The sequence below is a fragment of the Melanotaenia boesemani genome, chromosome 4, assembly GCF_017639745.1.
Source record: "Melanotaenia boesemani isolate fMelBoe1 chromosome 4, fMelBoe1.pri, whole genome shotgun sequence".
In the NCBI taxonomy this organism is placed as follows: domain Eukaryota; kingdom Metazoa; phylum Chordata; class Actinopteri; order Atheriniformes; family Melanotaeniidae; genus Melanotaenia; species Melanotaenia boesemani.
Genome location: NC_055685.1, coordinates 34,852,989 through 34,876,969, shown reverse-complemented (window position 1 = coordinate 34,876,969; position 23,981 = coordinate 34,852,989). Strand labels below are relative to the sequence as shown.

The window sequence follows — 23,981 nt, the reverse complement described above, 5'->3', positions numbered from 1 at the left end:
TCAACATCACATAAGACATTTTGACTTAAAACAGAACAATCATGGTGGTATATATTTCTTTCCTTGGATCTAATGCAGTGGTTCCCAACCTGGGGTGTGGGGTCCCTCAGAGAGCACAGGGGATCTCAGAGGCTTTGAATATTCAGTTATTGTAATTAACGTCCAAACATTGTCCCTATTTTAAGAAAGAGAAGTAGTGTTATATGTTGTTAATTTAACTGGCTTTATTGAAGGACAGAACTCAGCCAGAATACAGTATTTATGGTGAGAATCTCACCATAAATACTGTATTCTTTGAAAGCATAAAACCAGCATGGTTTCCTCAAGGAAAATAGTTTAGGAACCACTGACCTAATCTAATTAAAAGTAATCATGTTCTTATATTTAACTTTTCATTAAATAAAAAAAGAAAAACTCTATTTCATCTATACCAGAAATAAAAAGTTAAAACACAATAAAAACTGAAAAATAACATTTTTCAAATCAATTAAAGGGACTTTAATACAAACATGAAGTTTTTTTTACTATAGTCCATCTTGAAAATAAAAGCAATATTCTGAATATGTCATGAAGCGCCACCTGAAGTGTTTTCAGTTTTAGCCATGAGGGCTATTTTAACATCATCTGTGCACATATAAAACTTGCTTGTGCAAACAGTTTACAGCACTGATGATGGACAGCATCATCACATCAATAATTTCTGATTATTTCACCCACATAGCTGACTTGTTCACCACATTAAACACTTGATCTGCTAAAATAAAAAGTTTTAGAAATCATTACAACACTTTTTTTTCTAGTTAAATATGACGTCATGCTGCAAACCATAACTTGCACAGACTTGAAGCAGTTTGCTGTAAACCAGCACTATAGTGGGTCAGAGTAGCCTAGTCATCTGCATACATCACATGAAACAGTTGCCCAGCTTACAAAATTTAGTTCCCTAGAAAGATCATCAATTTACATATTGAAAAAATATTATAACAGCTTGTCGAACCCCATTAGTTACTAAAAATGGTGCAGATATGCTCCTCCCCTATTTAGTTTGCATAGACAGGTGTAAATACCAACATTGTAAAATTCTTATCAGACACACAGGAACCCCTCATTCAGCACCTCCACACAATGATTAGTTATGTCAAAAGCATTAAAAGTAAGGATGTCCCATTTTCGCAGAAGTATGCATCTGGCATTAGCATAAATAGGGGTATTTATTTAGAAGTCATATCAGACAAGAATACGATTAGGCCTGCTGCGGTAGTCGATGAACTACTTTACAAAATAAACTAAAAACCCTTTTAGTTGGAGGAAAAAAAGAAAAACACCCAGCAAATCTGGCCTTTGTATGCAATAGGAAAGGGAAAAGTTGCCATTTATCATCAAGCTCTTAGCAGATCCAGCTTCCACAGACTTTTGGGGAACGTCGGGGGGGCTTTTTTTTGCTCAGAACACTATGCAGTGGTTACTGGCTACAGCGTCTTGCATGGAGGCTCTTAAACTAAGTGTCGTTTTGTTTGCATACAGATAACATTTTCAAGAAAGACCAGCTGTTGCCGACGCTAAGTTCACACCACAAGATTTTCATTGTCATTTGATCGTAGTATTCTTTACGCAGTGATAGGCTCCTCCTGATCAGGTCATTAAAATCCAAATGTGTTGACACCACATGATTGTTCTGCCATCAGGAGCCTGATGTGGAAGTGTGTGATGTTATTAACCCTTAAAGCTCTGTTAGAAGCACCCCGAGTGCTGTTGCTTATATCGACAACTATTTCTCAGGATTAGTAGTGTTGAACTCTGTGTGGTAAATGTGATTGTTAACTTACTCAACGTAATTTATGGAAGTTTTCCAGGCATTTATTTCCCTTCCAGGAGGTTTACAACAGAGCCCCTAAATGTAGTGTTTATTCAGAGACTGAATCCACAATGAGTGATTTATCATAACATCATTATTTATCACATTTTTGTAATAAAAAAAATCACTATCGCTTCTATGTTGCTGCGCAGTGGCACCAAAAACCAGCTGGAAGAAAAAGTGTAAATATGTAAATATTTTCTGTTGTGTGTTTGTTGCGGTGGCAATAATCTTTCTCCTGAAAGCAAAGACTCTAGAGAATGATATGCAGATGAGAAACGGCTTGGTCTGTGTGTTATTTCTACGAAGCACTGTTAGTAATAAACTCAGTTTTTTTTGTTTGGTTAGCCTTTATGGTGCTGTATCCATTGATAATCTTATAGCTAAAGTAATAGACCAAACAAGCAGACCAAAAATAGCTAAATAAAAAAGAAATGGCTCTGGGTTTTAAAGATTAACCACAAACACGGGACGCTGAATTAACTTTCTCTTGTAGACTTGTCATCACACTTTGTTTTTGCCTTTTACTGGAAGGACTTTGTGTTGTGTTAGGAGTTGAGGAAAAAAGATGAAAAGAGGCTTTCTGAGCTCTAGCATACAGCTGCACCGTGTGGATGAACTCCATTGCCATATTTTCTTTTTTTTTCTTGCAGATACTGCCTTGCTTCGGATTAGCTTTATGATTTTAAACTGTGCAGGTGTCATTTATGGACAAGGATTTCATATTTGACCATTGCCCTGAGAGGAAGCATCTGCTAGATGCTTCCACATCGACTTGTTCCTTTAATGTCGAGACTTGTGATCGATATGATGCTCAGCACACAGAGAGAGAGGGAAGCGGAGGAAAGGATGCAGAGAAGTAGACGAGGGAAGAGAAGGCAGGTTGTTGGAGAGTGAATAAGTGAGTGAGAGAAAGAGGAGGAGGAAGAAGGAGGATGCAGCACACAAAGCACCAGAGCAGCAGGTTGCTATAACAACAGCACCTTAGTGGTTCCATCCCTCTTCTCTCCCTCCCTCTCCCTCTCTGATCACCCTCTCATCGTTTGCTCCCTGCTGTCATTTGGCGCGCTATGCCTCTCCATCAAGCCACCTAACCACCCCCCAACTCCACATCTCCTCTGCTTCACCCTCTCTCCTCCTCATCTTCACTCAAAAGAAAAAGACCATCTGCCGACAAATGAATCCCCCCCTCTTCCACCTCGCGAGCGTGCATCTCTCTGGTTTCACCTTTGTCTCTGTGCGTCTTCTCTGTGTGTCGTGGCAGCAGTCAGAGGAGCAGTCAGCAGGTGTTTATGTCAAAGAATACACAGAGAGATGCAGGAGGGGAAACCAGAGCCGCTCGCTTCTGTCTGCTCTTTTACATCCTCTTGTCCTTTTTTGCAGCGATGCTCTTTTTCCCACCAGCTCTCACTGAGAACTCCAGCTTGATAAAACTACTTCAAAATTCTTTGTCTTACGACCCCTGATGTTGCATCGTTGCTCTCGGATGCGTAAACATTCAATCCTGTGATTTCAGCTCACCTCAGAGGTTCTTCATTGTTTTAAAAGAATGTAAATGTTGTCAGATTAAGTTTGTGCATGACAGGCATATTACAGTAATTCAGAGATGCAATTAGGCTGCTAATTGTGCTAAAAGAAATAAAAAGCTAATTAGGTGGAGTTAATAGAAGGTATTCTGTAGTAGCTAACAGGTTTCTTGTTCATCCCTCCGGTTGTGGCACGCTGACTCACACCAAGCAGACAGAACCACAATCCTCCTTTCTTTTTTGTTCTCCCTCTTTCCCCAGACTCCTTTTCTTTGTTTCTATCTCTACATCCAGGGTTTTATCATGAAGGTTAAATGGAAAATGTTTATAGGTGGGTGTGTGTTCAAAACCTGTGTGAGTGTGTGCATGCATCCATGTGGGAGGGGTGCCACAGTTCACACCACCTGGACAATTATGGGAGTTTTTATAGTCGGGCATTGAAAGGCAAGTCTGTTATTATCAACATGAGTCACTGGCATTTAGGGAAACCCTATAACACACACACACACGTATATGTGTGTATGTGTATATATATATATATACATGTATGTGTGTGTGTGTGTGTTTTCTCATGTCTTGATCTTTAATGGCTGCACCAGCTCAAGAGTTCAAGTCTCACCCCACACACACACACACACACACACACATATATGCATTCACTGTAGTTTAGCCGCCAATGCTTAGATTATAATTTGATAAAGATAATGAGGCTGAGTGTAAGTCACTGTGGTGAACAAAAACATTCTCACTCCAGTAAATCAAGAAAAATTTGAGAAACAGACTAGAGGATGAGTTGTGTGTATGTGTGTGTGTGTGTCTGTTTCTGTTTCTACCAGCATGAATGGGTCCACCTCCAGGTCAGAATACAATCTGAATATATTTTGTCTGTTGTTCCATCTGAATAACAAAGAGCTAAATGTGCATTTGCACACATACACGTATCAGTGTAAGGAGCTTCCTTTGTGTATGTGTTGTGTGTGTTCAACGTTTGACAGCTGAAAGTGTGGATTTTACAAAATATTTATCTGCTTCGGAGCTCCTCTTTTCTCCAGCTGGCTGTTAGAAATGTAGATGAGAGGGATACATATGACTTGTGAATGGCTTCTATTGATGAGTCTTTTGTTTGTTTTTGCTTGTTTGTGTGTGTGTGCTTGTGTGTTTTTGATTGTGTGGTTGATTAAATGATGGATTGACATTGAATGAGAGGACAACTGTTTTCTGTTTTTTCTCGTCTTCTTGTCTTCTCAATTTACCACAATAACCACCACAATATAAAGCTATTAATGCAAAGCAGTAGATGGATGGATGGATGGATGGATGGATGGATGGATGGATAGATGGATGGATGGATGGATGGATAAAATAACATCTATTATACAAAAAGATAAAAGAAATTTGGGACAATAAAAATAAAGACATTTCACACATTGCTGCTAATAAAAGAAGAAAAAAAATCACCTCTTTGTTTAAGCCCTAAACTTTGGTTTGGATTTGGGACTGAGCATCAAATTTGTACCCTGGGAACCTTCCTAAATGAGGTCCCTGCTTCCCATTTGTCATTTTAATAGCATCTGCTGTTTCCCTGCCAACTTCATTAGGAGTAAAATTGAGACTGAGGGTTTATTAAATTGCAAAAAAATTGCACAGATACCCAAATTATCATGCAACCATGTCTCCCCCCAACTAATTTAATTTTTGCATGTTCTCATTATTCACCGGAGTCTAAATGTTATCCACCCAAATGCAACAATGAAGACCCTTTCAACAAATGAACACCCAGGTGCTTTTCCCAAACAAATTGTGACAACAATCTTAATAGATTGGAGTCTGTAATGTCTTTGTATCACTCTCAGTACAGCACAAATCATATTTTTAATTAACCTTATTTTAACCAGAGAAGTCAATTGAGAACCAATTCTTATTTACAATGACGACCTAGTCCAGAAGCAGATCTAGTAAACTAACTCCCATTCTTACCCATTATCTTGCATATACACAATTTAGATGTTGATGTATAATGTTACCATACGTTGAGATTATGGCTGTTAAATAATTACCTTTTTAATCAGATTAATCACAGCTTACAAATTAATCATGACACCATTCGCAACTATGCCTGAAATATGCCTGTTTTTACTGGATTGTATCAACAGAAAGAGCAAGCCACTTGTTGAACTCGAAGGCCCAACAAATGCATGCATAGTCTCTTCATATGAATGTTCTGAGACACATAAGCCAGCTACTGCAGACTGAACCAACATGATCTCAAACACTGTAAATCTAATATTTAGCTTTCATCTTTTGTAGGTAGTGCTGTTAAGACGACAAAATTTTGGCACACAGGTGATCAGATTAGGTGATCGAGCCAGGTTCAAGCTGGAACTCTCTGTGTGAAGTTTGCATGTTCTCCTCGTTTCTGTCTGGGTTCTTTCCTGGTCCTCCAGCTTGCTCCCACAGTCCAAAGACATGCAGGTTAATTGGTCACTCTAATTTCTCCCTAGAACTGAGTGTGAGTGGTTGTTCATCTCTGTGTTGGCCCTATGATGGACTGACGACCAGTCTAGGGTCTACCTTGCCTCTTGCCTACTAGCTGCTGGGATAGTCTCCAGCTCCCTGAGACCCTGCACTGGAATAAGTGGTAATAAAAAATGAATAGTTGGATTGGTAAAACTTAAAAAGAAAATCTGAATCGGCCTAATTCTGTGTTTTTCTAGTATATGGTACTCTACTGCTTAGCATCAGCTCGGCATACCTTTCCTATGCTTTTTCTGTTCTACCTCAGCTGTGGTTCCAAGTGTATTGAGTTGATACCATACAAGAGGGATCCCCAATCCTGGTCCTTGAGGGCCAGTACCCTGCAGGTTTTAGATGACCCTTGCTGCAACAAACTAATGGGTCATTAACAGGCTTCTGCAAGGCTTTACAAGCTGTTGGAAAGCCATTTAATTTGAGTCAGGTGTGTTGCAGCAGGGAAACATCTAAAGCCGGCAGAACGGTGGCCCTTGAGGACCAGGACTGGGGACCCCTGACTTAAAGTGACATTCAAACACTGCAGAGCATTGAATAATCAAAGAATAATCAGCTGTGGATGTAAACAGCTCTACATCTGCTGGCACACACTGACAGACTTCCTTTTCCATTAAGTCATCTGAAAGTTCGATAGAAAGTTTAAAGCTTAAATTAAGGATATTTGAGGACATGGATTGCAGAGTGTGAAAAAGAAAAATGAAGACATGATCATATTTATTGACCAGAAGTTTGGATTAACAGATCATTGTTTTTCTTCGCTCTCCTCAGTGACTGAAGTGTCAACCTGTGTCTGTGGTACGACTATAAAACAACCACTGCTGATGATTAAAATAAGAATTATCTGTCAGGTCTACAACTTGAAGGCTTATAAAAAGCCAAACTTCAAAGTTTTGTGTTTTTTATTTTATATTGTGAGCTTTATTTCATGCTCTTTACTTTGCATCAGGTCTTGTTGTCATGTCTCAGATACAGTTTACTGTCCATCCACTCCTCCTCTCCTCCCCTTCTCCATCTGTATGACAGTAATTACCTTAACTGCCAGTCGTAGTTTGTTAGCACCTGGTTGTTATCTTGTTTGTGCCACAGCCGAGCCGAGACAGTAAAGTTCAGAGGATGTGTGGTGGCTGCCCACAGTAAGGCTGAGAACGGGCTGTGGATTTCACAGACACAGCTCATCTGCTCATTGGGTGATGTTAATGATGTGGAGATTACTACAGCTGTTCCTTTGATTTTACTGTCTCTCCTCAGAAAATCACATGTACATCTGCTGGGTTTGCTCCCTGAGAGGGCATCCAGCCTTCTGGTGTTTCCACATACATGTCTGTGTGTAACGTGCTGAGGATATGCTCCATGTGAGAACTCATTGGAGTGGTCAATGTTTAGCCAGACTGACTGCAGACTGAAAATTTAATTGATTTGTCTTTTCAGCACTCTTCTTGCTTTCTCATGACAATTCCTGGAGTTAGGCAAGAGCAGGCTGCTGCCTTATTGATTTGTACCTTGTGTTGTTCCATCATTAGCACCCTGAGGACCACAGAAAAGTTTCCATTGCTAACATGTGTGGTGTCTGTTGGCTTTAAACTTTAGTGTAATTTTTTTCTGTTTCTTACAGCTCCAGGAGACTGTAAAGAGGAAGCTGGATAGTGCACGATCACCCTTGAATGGAGACCAGAATGGCATCGGTGATGGAGGCAGCTACTCGCCGACTACCAAACGGGTACGGAAGGAGGGCTCCGGTGGTTTGGATTCACTAACAGGCCTCCCTAACAACAACAGCAGCAATGTGCCGCCCATCTCTCCACTGCATCACCAAATGGACATTAAACCCTTACTCAGTGGGCCCAACACTTCTACTGGGAATAACACTACAAACAGCAATGGCACCCATTCGGGCCGGGCGTCAGATGAGCTCGGGAAGAACGGTGGCAGCCATGTCCCAGACATGAAGCTGAATGGTTCACTGGACTTGGAGGACAGCTTCGGCCTCCTCAAAGAACTGAAACAGGAGCCACTGGATGATGGGGGAGGGATGGAGTCCTCTGATTCCCAGTCTCTGTCCAATCAGAACAAACTGTTCTCTGACATCAACCTCAATGACCAGGAGTGGCAGGAGCTGATCGATGAGCTGGCTAACACTGTGCCAGAGGACGATATGCACGACCTCTTTAATGAGGACTTTGAGGACAAGAAGGAGGCAGACTTCGGAAGACCGGCAAACAATCAGACACCAGGCCCACAGGAAGCAGCTGGGAATACGACGGCGACTGGAGCGGGTGCACCGTCGACTGCTCTGCCTCCTCCTCCTCAGCCCCCACAGGGAGTACCACAGGTTCCCATTGGTTCACCACAGGTCAGTTTTAAGAAGTCCAGCTTAGGTGATCCTGTTTATATATGTTAATTAGTAAAACATTCTCTAGGTGTTATTTACTTGTCTTTACTTGTGATTGATAAATCATATCAGCAAGTTGTTAAATGTCAAAACTTTGCTGCTTTGTTTGCATTTTTGTTTGCATAGTATAGTTATATTAGTTTATAAAACCCTGCATAACACACAGAATAGAAATTTCCACCACACTTGGTTTCCATATCTGTGTTTATTCATATCCAAGTCAACCAAAAGTCCATTAATTCTATCTCTGATAGGTGATTATCTTTTTCCCTCTGGAATTTGCTGCAACTTCATTAAAATATTTTAACCTCCACATTGAGACCATAGTGTGCCGGGAGGGTGGAAAAGCCACTACCAGGCCAAACTAGACCAAACCCATCTTATTTTTTCCTTTAGTATGGTTGGTGTATTGTTCTGTCATAAATACATCTGCATATTCCAGAAAACTTAAGAGAAAAAACAGCCAAAAGTTAGCCTTTTCCTTAGCTTTAGACGTTTTTATTCACTGCAAATAAATCCAGCTCTTACTATAGAATATAACACATATTTAAGACATCAGTGGTTTTTCTTTTATAAAATGGTAAGAGCAAGACTAGCTGCTCTAAATCTTTAAGCTAAAGCTAAAACAGGTCAGCTAACGTCTGACACAGTTGTTGATTTAATTAGACTTTTTTGTGGTTCACGTTTTTGTTTTTTTTTTCCTCAGGTGCGACCATCATCATCAGGCCCTCAGTTTGCAACCACTGCCAATGGAACCCCTCCTCAGCAACCTCTCCAGCAGTCTCCAGCCGTTGCTATGGCATCAGGTTCACCATTGCACAACTGTGTTGCTCGCTCCCCTCAGACTCCAACCCAGGCTCAGACACAATCAGTGCCCAGGCCAGGGAATGGATACATGATGAACCCAGGTCCAGGCGTCAGTCAGGCGGGGACCGGACCTGCAGCAGCGGGGGTCACCTCTGGGGGTCAGCCTGTAGGGCCAGTGACACCTGAACTTTCTCCAGCGGAGCAGCTTAAAGCAATGGCCCAGCAACATGCTAAACTACTGCAGCAGAAGCAGCAACAAGCAGCTAACTGGTCCCCAGCAGGGGCCCCAACTAGTCCCTATAACTCTGGTCCTTTCAACCCAGACAAACCCAACAGCCCAATGATGTACCCACCTCAAGCCTTTAACACACCACAGGGCCCTCTAGTGGCTGGGATGACGCCCAACAATGGGCCTAAAGCCCCCATGAACAACTACCTCCCTCACAACCACATGGGCATGATGGGTCAACAACAGCCAAACAGCATAAACCAGAACACCCTGTCCAAACAGCAGCAGCAGCAGCAAACAGCCGCCATGTTGTCGTACAACAACACCAAACCGCTGACTCACTTCAGCGGCAGTGGGGTGGATCACATGGGCCAGAGGATGACTCCGCCCATGGGAGGAAATAATCAGGTTAAGAACCCCATGATGCCGCCTTACATGGGCGGTGCAGGAGGCGGTGGCCAAGGGGCGGGGCCGGGCCAGACGCAGGGGCCAATCCCAGGGCAGACGGCACACCTGAGTGAAGAGCAGAAGAGGATGATGATGATGAAGCAGAAAGCATTGAACCAGAACATGCCGTATAGCACCATGCAGCCTCACGGACAGGTAAGCGAACAGTCTGGTGGTCTCTAATGTCCCACTGATGTTATTTGCAGTGCAGATGAAGTGTTGTTGATCCTGTTGGGTTCAGAAGTTGTTCGTTATCTATTGATTTTCTGTAGCCTGTAGAGTTTGGATCGTTCCATGGATGAAAACCAATTTCAGTTATTGTTGCGATGATCCTTGTTTAGGGTAGGGGTGCATCTAAACTCACATTCCCTTGATTTTTATAGGGGGAAGAGTTATCGTATGACTTTATGCTTGAAGAGATATTTGAAGCTCTGAAGGGCTTTTTTTTCTTTGTTTCTTTTTTATTTTTTTAAATTAGTTTGTACTTCATTTTAGACTAAGAATACCCAATGGCAGAATCTTAGATTTTTAAGCAGTTGCTTGGGACAAATTTCAGATTTCTCTTTTTATAAAATGTTCCAGAGGTGCAGCCAGAGAAGGTAAAATGGCGGTAGTTGCCCCAGCAACAAGCCAGGGCTGGGAATAGGCATAGGAAAATGGCCTGTCGAGAGTGTATTGATGCCTCTGCAACACTAGCAGCACTGATAGCCTCCTCCCCCAGACACACAAGCTCATGCACTCACACACCAGGCAAACACCAAAGCTAAACGGCTCCTTAGCTCATATCCCCAATCTGTCACAGCTGACTGATGGCTGAGATTGGACCACTAAGCCAAGCTAGCTGCTGTCATTACCGAAAGCCCACCTCAGGCAGTTTGTTTCCCGGCGACCAACACAGCCCACTCTGAATGCTCCGGTGGTTCAGCCAGGTGTCAGGTGTCCTTTATAACGCACCGGACGATGGCTGCTACAGTGCGGGTGCGTTGAATCTAACACATAAGCACCCACACAAGGATTGCTCATTATCTTAGAGCTGTTTTTGACTGTTAATAGAAATTGTACGTGCATGCTTGTTGATGATGCACTTGTCCTTTTCTCTTTATCTCTCGTCTCTCTCATTCTGCTTTTCTTGTGCTGATGATATGGCTACAGTCAGTCAGTCACCTCCTCCTCCCCTCTGGTGATCTCTGCGTCTGCTGTCATGCTCCTCCTCCTCCCCCCTTTCCTCCCTCTTTCTCTATGTCTCTCTGCCTCCCTCTGCCAGAGACACTCAGCACCAATAAAGGAGCAGATTTATTAATATAAGGCCTTTGTGGCTGCTGCCTGGAGGGCTGTGTGTTTGTGTGCAACTCTGTTCGCATGTATGTTTGAGTGTGTTTCATAGATTTGGGGAGGTGTATCAGGAGGGTGGAGAGATTTATTTGCGAGCAGAGGAGAATTGGAGACCTGGAGGAGAAAGGGGAGGCATGAGCAGAAGAAAAAGAGGGGAGAAAGGGAATATGCACAAAGCAAGAGATTTATTGTAGAGTGAGGATGGAGCATATTAAAAAGAAAGTCAAGAGCCTGGAAAGAGAAACATAAGCGAGCAATGCAGAGTGGAGTGCCTGAAATGCAAAATGGCATTTATTCTTCAAGTATTTAAGTCTGTTTGAGCTGCGTCCAGTTAATCACCACATGCATCAATGACAGAAGCAAATCATGATTAAGCTCTCAAAAGTCAATATGTCTATGATGTGGTAACATTTAAAGAGAAATTACACATATTGTACACATCAGAACCAGTGTTTATATATGTAAGGTAAAGGATAAGAGGCGTGAACCGTCTGACATGAACCCGCGAAGTTCATTAATTTATGATAATGGACACCTAGAAGGGCATTATCCCGCTTATACCATGGTCACTTATGAAAGAAATAAATATTAAATCAATTATTATTATGTTAATTTAGTTTTTTACTGTTAAAATCATAAGTTTTTCACAAGAAGCGGCTGAGTGGACTATTTATTATCTCTCGTTGTGACGCACTGCCAAGGTAACCGGCTCTGACACAGAACATGCAGCTCCGTCGGCCGCAGGTATATTACGTGACACATTTCGGAGGGCGGGTGCAGCTCTTACAGCTTGTGTGTGTCCAGAGGATGATGCGACATTTTGTTTCAAACAGTCAAAGTCCACAGATAGTTTCCTACATCGTTCAATAAGCCTGCAAGCTGCTTTCACAGCGATGCGCCGTCACAGACGTGATCTGGCGTGTCTCCAGCCCGGCGTCTGAGTCTGTTGCCACGGTTACCAACTAGCGTTTAGCCAGCGCAATAATTTACAACAATAAAGCTATTTAACCAGAACTTCTTTTTATAGGTAATCTATAACACTTTTAATGGACACTCTACAGCCAATCAGAATATTCACTCAGACCATGGTATAAATATATATAAATGTTAGTGATATCTTGTAGAGGAGGACCAGATTAGAATGAATGTCAATGTTACTCTGCCCTGAAAAAAAAGGGTAACATAGAAGTTTTATAATCTGCTGCTACCAAACTTTTATAGAATTTGAAACGGGTATTAAATAAAGATGCACAGGATAGATAGAGAGATGTCTTTTGTCTTGGTTCCACTGTAAGCCGTGAATTAGCTGTAGGAAGAGAATAGGGTGTTTAGCTTGGCTTGAAATGTATTAAATTAATGAACAGGTTTCTTGTATTTGGTGACAAGTCAAAGATGCTTTTGTCAGTGGAGGAAAATTTGTGAAAATTACCTCCATCAAGGCAGAGGTTATGTTTGGCAGCGCTGGTTTGTATGTCTGTCTGTTACCAACAGAACTCAGAAAGTTTGATAAAACACAGAAAATCTAAACACAGATTTTGATAAAATTTTCAGGAAATCTTATAAATAGAATAAGTGATTACATTTTAGGGGTAATCTGGATCACACCCTGGATCCAGGAATTTTTAAAAGGATTCTTTACTATGGAGAGATGGGGATAATTTTGCCATTAGAGCTTTTAACTCAAAAATAATGCCCACAAACACTGGAAAAAAAAAGCAATAGTTTGGTGGAGGTCTGCACTCTGAGTGCTTCTAGTGTTCAAATGATTATATTGGTTACTTGTTGCTTGTTTACTTGTTTGCTTATTTACACATATATGAATATTGGATCATTTTTATATTTTGAGATAAAAAAATAAAGATGAAACATTAATATTGACAAATACCTTTTATTCAGGAACTTACACTTTAGACATAAAAAGGCTCTGTGGCTTGTATAAAATGTAATTTCATTTAAAGATTAATAAATATTAAATGGTTTGATGAGCTGACCAATAATAAATTGCTAAAACATAAAATAATGAATCATAATTTATGTAATAATATCAAAATGCATCATTAATATTTCTGTGTAATGTTAAGCTGAACCATTTCAGAAGAATGCTGTAAATGGAGCAGAGGAAACTTCCTACAACATGACAATCAGACATCACCTGACATTAAACTGTGCAAGTTGCAGCTGTAAATAATTATGTAACCATAATTGTGCTATCTGTTCACAACTTTAAAGATTATTCTAAAACATGAACTTTTCTGAGATGCTTGACACGTCTTGGAGATTTTGTTTGTATAGTTAATGATTAAAAGCCTTTCACATGGTCTCAAGCCTCTGGTATCAGCAGTCCGTAGTCAGCCACACACATGTCTGATTGAACAATCAGCTGTTTCTACGTCTGGAGAAGAAACTTGGCCAATATTTGATAACATGAAAAAAAATTAATCAAATGAACTCCAGCTGAAACAAATGAATGAAAATCTCTTTTTTTTTCTCAAGACACAAGCTCGACTGTGCTCAACTTTTTCAACTAAGCTTAATTTCGAAAAAGTGCAGCAAAATTGCTTGACGGTTGGAAAAATGCAGCTAACATTGGTGGATGATTTGCAGCTTACCAAGAATAAATATTTTTGTATGATGTAGTTAATGTCCAGGGCTGCCCTTTTATTACCAATTCTTTTTTATTACATTTATGGGGAAAACAAAAATCTCTAGGCGCAGCCAAAAGGAAAGAGACTTTCAGCTTTTGTTGCTTATTGATGATGATGTGGTGCTGTAAGCTTCATCAGGCGGAAATCTTCTGCAAGTTCTGGAGCACATTTGCAACAGAATGTGATAAGAGGTTCAATCCTAGAGCCACAGATCTTGCTTGGAAAGAGGTGGATTGTCTGTAGGCGAAGAGAGAGCTCAGGTAAAGGCGAAGCGGCTAAATTACCAGTAGGTCTACGTTCAAACCCTCACCTGTGTTTTATGAGCTGTAGGTTTTAACTGAAAGAATGAGATCACAAATGCAAGTGGCTGAAATGAACTTTCCCCCGCTTATAGATAAGGTAACAAACTTGGTCATCTAGAACAGGCTAAGAGGAGAGTTGCTACACCAGTGAATTGAAATGTACCAGGTGAGCTGGGTCAGGTATCTGGTCAGGATGCTTTCCAGATGTCAGTGTATTGGACATGTCTCCTCCTGGACAGATTATATCTCTAGGCTGGTTTGGGGATGCCTTGCTGTGCCCCACAAAAACAGGAGTGACAGGAGAATCATTGCACAGAGTGTTGTATCCTTCTTATAATAAAAATGACCTGGAGGGAAATTACTGCTCTAAGGATGAACGTTTCAAAGCTCAGGCTCAACGTCAGAAGATTCAGGCTTCTGATGCAGCTGTTACATGTTGAATTTAAAAGATGTGCAGCAAATGTTTTGGTGTTGTATAACACAGTACATCTCTACAGGTCTCATAGACTTAAAGCCACAACCTTTACCTTCAGTCTAATCATCTTAGTAGGGACCGGTTAGCATTATTTTAAGGTGCTATCTCTGTTGCATAAAGGCAACACTGGTTATATGGAAGCAATGATGCTCAAACTCGAAAAAACAAAAAATCAAACTAATTTTAACACCTTTGCTGCAGGGTACTTGTAGTTAATTGTGGGCTTTAAAAAACTGTGAAATTTTGTCTCAGGGTGCCTATATTTTTGCATCAAACTGTGTACATCCATGGTTAATGAAAGGAGTAGTTTGATTTCATGTGTCATGACAAGTTTGGCAGGTGTTTGTGTTTAGGTGGCGCAACCCTGACTTGTTCTCAGTGTGTGTGTGTGTGTGTTTGTGTGTGTGTGTTTAAGCACCACCTGTGAGACATCACTGTCTCTCTGCTCCATCCTCTCCTTCTCTGTTTCTCTGTGTGTGTAGGCTAATCCAGTTAGCAGCTGCTCAGGGAAACTTCAGCCTCGCTCCTCAAAAGCTCGTTAGTCAAGCTTTAATTGTTGCTCCCTCGCTTTGCATATCGGCATGACGCTAATTTATGCCCGTTGTCGCGGTTACCGTCGCTACGGTGGTGGATGTCTCAGTGGAAGCAGCAAGTGGGGCAACAAAGGCGCGTGCGTGAGCCTGCGAAAGATGTTTGTGAGATTGTCTGTGTGTGACGGACGATGTGGTCGCCTGTGTGTGAGCGAGAGACTGATTGTGAGACGGATGTGGCTTCTTGCACAAGCATGTGTGCAGATGTGTGAAGCTTGCAGCTCGTGGGCGGGTCTCTGGGGTTGTCTGAGTAATGATTGGATGAGGGCGGATTGACAGGCGTTGGGCTCAGAGGAAGGCTTCTGGTGTCACTGACAGATTGAAGCGGGAGGTTTGTATGCATGTATGTGTGGATGAGTATTCGTTTAAGAAACCATGGTGTCATATGCTGACTGTGAAGCATGAAGGAAGTTTTCTGTGTGTTGATAGCCTTGTGAGTCAGCCCTGCACAACAAATGAGCATGCTTTGTGAAACACCCACAGGTACAATTCCCTCTTTTTTATCCACCCCTCTTTCCAAAGATAAGGTTTCTCTTGTAATCTCCTCAGTCTTTCTTTCCATCCTGTTTTACTAAAGAGCCTAACCTGGGGGTCAAAATTGGCCTCCCAGAAGGTTCAGTCTGGTCTGTGGGATGGATTTATTAAATGTAAAATTGATAAAGTAGACATTAACTGCAGAGAGTTTAGCATCTGGACCACTTGTGGTGTGCACATAACGGACATGATGGCTAAGCGTGAAATCAGACTGGTACCCTCCTCATTAACAGCTAGTGCAGAAGTATTCTGGCCTCTCTGGGTGGCTTTGTTTGCTCAGAAAGTCCAGTACATACATAGCTCTCGGTTAGCTTTAAGTGAACCAAAAAAAGGAAGTGGACTACAAAGGTCATTGTGGGTTCAACACAGGGCATTGTGGGTAAACGCAATCAAAACATACGAGCTTGCAGGACAATAGGCCACTCTGGCCGGGAGAAATGTCCCGTGGCCAGATGTGGAAGAAAGTGGCAGTTCTGACTGATATATAATCAACCTGAGATGCCCAGGATCTGATCCAGTTCCATGTTTTGCTCTTACGTGGAGAAAACTTAGATGAACGAGTTTTCTTCTTTTTTATTTGTCACAACAAATATGAGAAACCACATGACATGTTTCCACTCGGAAAGCAGCGGTAGTCAAAAAGTCACAGGACAGAAAGTGCATCAGTAATCATTTTATTGTTCAATTTGTGGCCCCTGAACTGCAATGAGTTTGGCGCCCCTGTCCTAACCTCCATCAAGTCTCACCCATGGCAGACTTAACACACACACACATGCTAACATACAGATATAAAGCCAGTTTCCTGTGTAGTGCATCAAACATGCAAAAATTAAGCCAGTAAATGGTCTTGGCCATGATCACATTGTTAATTTTAACCTGATTCATATACATATTATTGTTTCCCTGAAGCTTGAATCCCATAACTAGAATCACTAATCTGTAGTTTTCTGAATTTAAATTTGCAGAGTAAACGTGCAGCAGGCTGTGCCCCAAGCAGCGGATGTTTGAAGAATCATTAATTTTCAAATATTACAAATGGTGCAAAGTGGCTGCTGCAGCCCCATGGGTTGCCTTCAGGATGAGCTAAAGATGCCCAAAGATTTATTCACATCCATTGTTCTTTGTTTGGATTTCATTTTTCCCAATAAGAATTTGGTTGAACTCCTGACCTTCTTATTTTACAGAAAGCAGAAAAAAAGATTCTTAAAGAACTGAGTCGCCCTTATTTTTTTTAATGTGTTTTCCTCAAAGCAGCCCGTTTTTGTAATCTTGGACTGGACTGAAAATCAATGGCAACAGTTTTGATGGGGCAACAAATCCGCTCCAGAGCCACGACCTGATCTTTGCACACACTAGGAAGCACCATTCCTAACACACAGCACACCAGAATAATGGGGAGAAACTTAGCTATTCAAACAAATCAAAATTCAGACCCTAAGCAGTTGTATGGGAATATAAGGAAACATGAGAACAGCACTGTCCATTTTAGAGCTTCTGCTAATTTCTCCACTTGAAGCAAAGCACACAAACAAGGTGTCGTATGAGAGCCGAGACTGCTGGTTACAAAGATGTCTGTCTCACTGTGACAAAAACACAAATCATAAATCAGGTTTTGCTTTTGCTTTTATTCCTGCTTTAAAAAAAAACTCTGGTAATGTGTTCTCCTATGACTCTACCTTTGTTTGAAAAGAATCATGAAGGTCCTGCTGGTTTCTATGGAGATGAAGGAGGTTTTACAGTGAAGTACTTACTCCTCCTATGATATACTATCATGGGCTTCACTTCTTCCTGGATCCTTGTGGTGTTTCTAAGGTGAATTTGGGGTCTGACCCTGGATTCTTCTGACTCTGACCATTGATAGAGATGTCAATCTTCATCATTGGCTGATGGTTTTCTGAGATATTTACCCATGTAACACCTCTAATAAAAAAATCTGTAAAACTCAGGTTCACTTTTTAGCTTCTACTGTAGCACAGTTCCTCATCAGATATTACTCATTCCTAGATGAACAGAGCTATCTCCTGATTTTCACTGAAAGTAATGTGGTTTTATTTTACATGGAGATAACCATTTACATTTTCTTCTGTGTTCCAGTAACACATAACATGATTCTGACACTTCTATAGTAATCTCACCTGTCTCAGCTTTTGTTTTGAGACCAACATTTCACATACAGAGCTTTTATTTGTGAAGATACACTTAACTTATTTTGAGTATTTCATTTCAGACAGGAGGCAGAAAAATGGTGCTGATCTCAGGTGTATTAATGAGGGCTTCATTTAACTTCTGCACTTGTGCATGCTGGTGGTTTGTACAACATGCACAGTAGCAGAACTTATTCTAATTGGAATACAGCCTTCTTAATACACCTGTGCTTCCCGCTGTTTCCTATTTACTGGAAAACTATAAAGAAATGAAAGGTGGCTCAAGACTTAAACATGGCTGGAATATCAGTTGTAATTGACCTTCTTTGGGGTCGGTTACAAATCTTGTGTTGAGAAAGAAAAAGGCGATCCGAAGAGGAAAACGTGACGAAGTGTGAGCAGCACAGCCCCAGAGTAATTTCCTTCCCTTTCCTCCATTTATTTGCAGGAGATATTACTTTCCCTCCCTCACATAAACACATTTTATCTCCAGCTCACTCCGTCACCCCCACACACAAACAAGTGAATGCTGCTCACTCCGACTCCTCCATCTCTTCCTCTAAGCCACACGTGTCGAGGCTTGAGCTGAGCTGCTCTCAGATCCTATGGAGAGACTCCGGGGATGTCAAGAGAAAGAGAGGGGGGCTTGTATGGGTGGGGAGGAGTAAGATGGGATGAGGTGGAGAGGGGGAAGAAGGTTGACTGCTGTGTTCCTGTGTATATTTGCTCTCTGGCTCCTTTAAGATGCTTCATGTTAAGACAAACGGCTCTCTCTGTGCTCCTGCTGCCCGTTTCTCCCTCTTATTTTCTTTCATGGCTTCCTCTCCCTTCCTGTCACCTCATTGCTCCTCTTCTTCTTCCCTCCCCCTTCCTCTACCTCATCTCTTTAACCATTCTGCCTCTCCCGCGCTCACAGAGGATTGTTGGGCTCTTGCTGCTGAGCTCCACTTAACTTTTCCCGATCAATAATCTGTGCATGTGTGTTATTACTTGTGTATCTTCTATATGTTATAAATATATATGAGTTTACATATATATGTATGTGTTGAGGGTAAGAGTGTGTATTTTACACGATTGTGAGTTTATTGAGTAAAAACATACATTGAGGTAATTGTGTTTTATCTGTGTGTGAGTGATGGAGGAGCATGAGTAGCAGCAGGAGAGAAAAAGATTCCCCAGGGGACTCCGACTCACCTCCTCACAACACACACACATGCGCACTACCAAAGGTGTTTGGTTTACTGTCGACCACAGCAGAGAAAACGCACTGAGACAAACCATCCCCACCCATTCGACACGCCCCGGAGGTGTGAATTCAGGCTTAGAGAGGAAATATCAATACTCACCTCCACTAACAGGCTGGATTTCCAGAGAAATGTCACTGTGTGACACAGTGTTTATTACCATAGTGTGTGTGTGTGTGTGTGTGTGTGTGTGTGTCTGTAATCGAGCCCAGTTTTAATATTAATCTCATCTGCAGCGGTGACCTGCAGACCTCACAGTGCAGAAAACCAGTGGCAGTGCATCTGCAGGGTGTGTGTGTGTGGCTGCCAGTATGTATGTATGCAGAGGAGGAACCACAGCCAAGTGTGTTCATGATGTTGGGTGTGTGTAAAGGGGTGGGTCATTCTTATGCTGTGTCTGTGGGCCAAACTGAGGGAGGAAGGGAAATTCAGTCAGAGGGCTGCATACTAAACAGACTGCTGTCACCCCGCCAGCACCTCACACACACGCGTGCGCACACACACAATCGCGCTAAAATGCATGCTTGGTTGCTCTCCCGCTTATAAACACAAACAGTGTGCACATAGGCAAAGCGAGAGATGTGCACGCTACCCTCATGCCAGCAGCTGAAACTTGGGCTGCCGGTTACCATAGCAACCGTTGCCCACAGCACTTTGCAGCCCAAATCAATGGCAACTTCTAAGAAGAGGGTATGCAATGTGTGCGTGCATACGTGTATCAGCCTGCCTTTTTCCGAACATTTCAGGCTGTAAACTGTTGAACTCATGTATGGTTGTAATGAATGCGACACAAGGCCTGGCCACAGATCTCAATAACAAGTGTGTTTGGTGTTGGAGAAATTGGACTTAAGCGTAGATCAAATGGATATCACGAGAGGTCAGTCGTTTCATTTGGAGCAATCATGTACGTCTCACTTTGCTAATCACGTTGTTTGTGTGGCCACCATGCCAAGTGGCACACACAAAGATGAATCCAACGGGTGACACAGATGTGACCCTGCCCTCGTCCCTAAAATGCACCACATCCCACCCCATCTGCTCAGTCAGATGCCAACACACACACACTTGGACGAGCTGCCGCTTACCATTAACACCACCCTCTGCTGTTTGGTGACCTGCTTCAGCAGGTAAACCCACACAACAAAAGCAACCACTGTTGTGAAGTCATTTAGTTCATCCTGCCTGGCAGGTCTGCCCCTACTCCCATCCTCATCATTCCTTAGAGTGAGATGAAAAAAGAAGGCATTGGGAAAATTAGGAAGGAAAAAGTGAAATGAGGAAGGATAGCATATTGAGAGAACAGGGGGTGCAGGACAGGAGGGGAGGTGTGTTAAGGCTCTTTGAGGATTATGTTAAGAATTTTTACTCTGTCTTACTGAGGAGGAAACAGGAGGTGGTGGCGAAGGGGGCAGATCGACTTCTTGGAGCAATTTACCTCAAATGGCTCCGACACAGCTAATCCGCTCTTAAAGGAGCCTAATCCAACAGGCTTGTACCTGATACTAACAGAAAGAGAGGCAGGAGAGTGGCAGGAGGAAGGCAGAAAAACTCGGGGAAACTGCAGGGAGGGTGTTTGAGAGGCATATGTACAGACAGATGTGTTCCTCTGTGCCATACACAAGATCAAATATGGCGTGCACAGATATTAGAAATGGTCCAAGTAGAAAATTTCCAGCTCAACATGGAGCTGAATTTATGCAGATTTTTTTTCTCTGTGGGCAAGTTGGCTGGCCATACTGACCCGGTCTCCTAGTTGAATTGGTAATTCTAGAACTAGGTTTTTATTTTTATTTATTTTTGTCTACAGTCTACATTAAAAGGCATTAATATCTGACTGTTAGCCAGGCTGTGATCAGTCAGTAGCAACGCAATTAATTTTCAGGCTGGTTATGGAGCAAAAGAGAACATCTGCTTATCCTGCAGCTCGAGGACCAGCCCCCTGTAAGCACTTCTAGATGGGGAAAGGGCTCTTTGGGCCTTCGCTCTGGCCACTCTAGATGGCCAGTGACTGGCAGGGTTGGCAGCTGCCGATCTTGGCCCACTGGGGCCTGTGGTCCGTGACCGCCGGGGGCTCTGGCTGGGGACTTTCTCTGCCACCCTCTGGGTGCATCCAGACTGGTCTACATGGTGGGGTGGCTTGGGTTCGTGCTCCGGGATTGCTGCTGATCGCTCGGGTCTCTGGGCCGCCCTTATCTGCCTCTAACCTCCATAGAGGCGTTGTCGCATTTGCACTCATCTTTGATCACTCCTCATTCCTCATCCTCTGCATGTTGACAGTCACTGAGTTGTCCAGTGGGTTGATACACTAAGACCTACTTTTGTTTAGGTTATTTTTGCATGTGTGTATCTGGTACTTTGTTGTTGTGATAAATGTTTGGTTTTCTTTTTGTTGTTGTTTTGGTTATTTTTTAGGAACTCCTGATGACTGTCAGCTTTGTTTTTCTGTAAAAGTTGTAGGAAATTCTCTGTTGTGTTTCTGTACAGGTGTAGCAGGTGTTTGTTTGGATTGAAGGGTTAATGTCTTCTATCTGTTGTATCTTTGTCTCCTTTTTCTTCTTTCTACTTTTCTTTTTACTTCTCTTCATTATTCTCCTTCTTTTTCTGTTCCCTCCGGTCCGGTCCAGCAGGATTACATAGATTCCATCATTCAAAATAAATAAATAAGAATAAATAAATAAATCAGATTATCACCCATGCTGGACAGGACAAGTTAAGTAAGTTTAATGCACACAAAGCACTGTGCATTGACTGAAACAAGTCAAACACGAGTGGTTTAAAAGATTATTCCTTTTTTCTGTTTGTTTCTACATCTAGAAATAAAGAGGGTACATCTATTTTTAGTTGTTAAACTTTACCAACACCCATTTTTTTTAAAAGAAAAAAATCTGGCATGTGCAAGAGATGCATGTTTAAAATTAATTATTTCCTTTCTTTTATGTGGAATAGGACGTCAAAACAGAGCAGAGGGTGGTGTGATGGATATCAGCTGTGACGCTGACAGGTGGAATATGTATCTGGGGAAATACTTTCCTTGTAGAGCTAGAGTCTTCATGCATCAGAGTTGAGTCAAATCAGTGGGTCATTAACTAGCTGGTGCAGAACTGTTGGAGAACTATTTCATTCATATCAGGTATGTTGCAGCAGGGAAACATCTAAAACATGCAGGACGGTAGCTCAGAGCAGGAGTTGCTGACCCCTGCTCGAAGAGTTAAAAGTCTCCAAGTTTTGTTTGTTTTGGACATCCTTGCAAGACATCTAGATTCCCAGAATCCATATTCCACAGCTTCAAACTGGCAGCCTTGATCTGGTAACTATGGGCAGCGTCTAAGTGTACCAGGAATCATCATCACTGGCTTCTGTTAACTGTTGCTTGGTTCATTTGACTGGTTGAACTTTGGTCATGGTTTTGATAGATTCTTCATCCAATTACTGATTAAATATTGTTTTGACAATACCTCCTCTTTTCTAAACCATCTCTAAGGATGATTGTTTAGTTCTGTAAAACTCACCATTTGGGAAGTCAGGATTTGGAACAAAAAACATCATCATTCACGGCCAAAGGTCACTGAGGAGATATTCAGTCATCATTCATCATCCATCTCTTAATTCTCTCAAAGGCACGTCTGTCTTTGGCAGGAACTTCCACAATGGCAGATATGGTTAAATTAAAAATGGACATTTTGGCTTTTCTGGCTCACTGAAAACATACTGAAGATGAAGATTTTAACAGGGAGATTGCAGGAGCAGCACTGGTTGATTTAAAATGTGAAAAGAGATAATCTACAGGGAGTTGAACGGAAAGTCATATTGAGTCACACGCTAGCAGGGAAATATGACAGAAACAGTCTGCACTGGAAAAAGAGAATTGGATGAGAGCATGGGGAAGCTGGACTAATGGATTTAGATTTTCTAGGTCACAGAACATGGAGAACTGGAAACTGATCACAACATCAGATGCTCATACAAAACAGGGAGGAAAAGAAATACTGAAAATGTTAAAGTAACCTAGATACAACGGTCCAAACTGTTATGAAGCACAATGATGGCACAGGCGGAAAGCTGGAGGGACGGAGTCGTGATGAGGAGATGGAGGATGGAGGTCGCTCTGGTCTCCAATTAGAGCTGTGAGACAGGCTGCAGACACACATGGAAACTCACCTGATTTGTGCACTTAGCTCACGTCTCTAGTCCAGCATACTTTCTATAGATTTGTCTCGTGTGTTTGCTGTGTGATCTTCTGTTTTTTAGCCTTTATGTTTCCTGCACACCCTGCTTTTATTGGTACCAGCTGTAAACATTCTCTACACTTATTTACCGACATGTTGGTACATTTTAACCCTTCTTTGCTCTGCTTTCTTTCCTGTACACGTCCTTACACGCTTCCCCCATCCACCTCTTCCTCATCCTCTCCATCCCACCTCCTCCCACATGCTGTTTTCTCCCTCTGCTGTGTATATAAAAGAAAAATGAAGCCAAATAAACTTGAACCCCAAGAAGGTGATTGATGGTTGCACAAAGCTCCCTCTCTCCATCTCTTTCCTTTCTCCTGTCTTTATTCCCACAGTCACTACCCACTCGTCCTCCTCCTCACTGCTGCTATTGCTTCTTTTCATACACACACACAAACACACATGCAGTTTGTAAAGTTTGATTAATTATTTGGGTCTGCAGGGTACAGCAAAGCTCATGTAAGTCATTTTTATATACTTGAGTGGTTGCTACAAGATGAACAGTGATTTCAGATGCTTACGATAATAAAAATCGTCGGTTGGTATAAAAATAAAAAAAAACTTAGTTGGTTAAAGTAATAATTTGCAACATTTGCACATAAAAGTTCATATTGCAACTGACCCACTCAGTGAACGCAGCAATATTTGCATCTGCATCTATCTCATAACTCAACTAAAATGTACTTAAATAGACAAGAATGCTG

General features: G+C 41.9%; 1 protein-coding gene across 2 annotated transcripts in view; it reads left to right on the top strand.

Moving 5' to 3' along the window:
• The window catches only part of maml3 (mastermind-like transcriptional coactivator 3), a 130,168-nt gene that overhangs the window by 57,588 nt on the left and 48,599 nt on the right, over nt 1-23,981 (top strand). For both annotated transcript variants that reach the window (XM_041982376.1, XM_041982377.1), the window contains exons 2-3: nt 7,523-8,260; nt 9,006-9,938. In XM_041982376.1, coding sequence (XP_041838310.1) covers nt 7,523-8,260; nt 9,006-9,938 — 1,671 coding nt within the window. The remainder of the gene's footprint in view (nt 1-7,522; nt 8,261-9,005; nt 9,939-23,981) is intronic.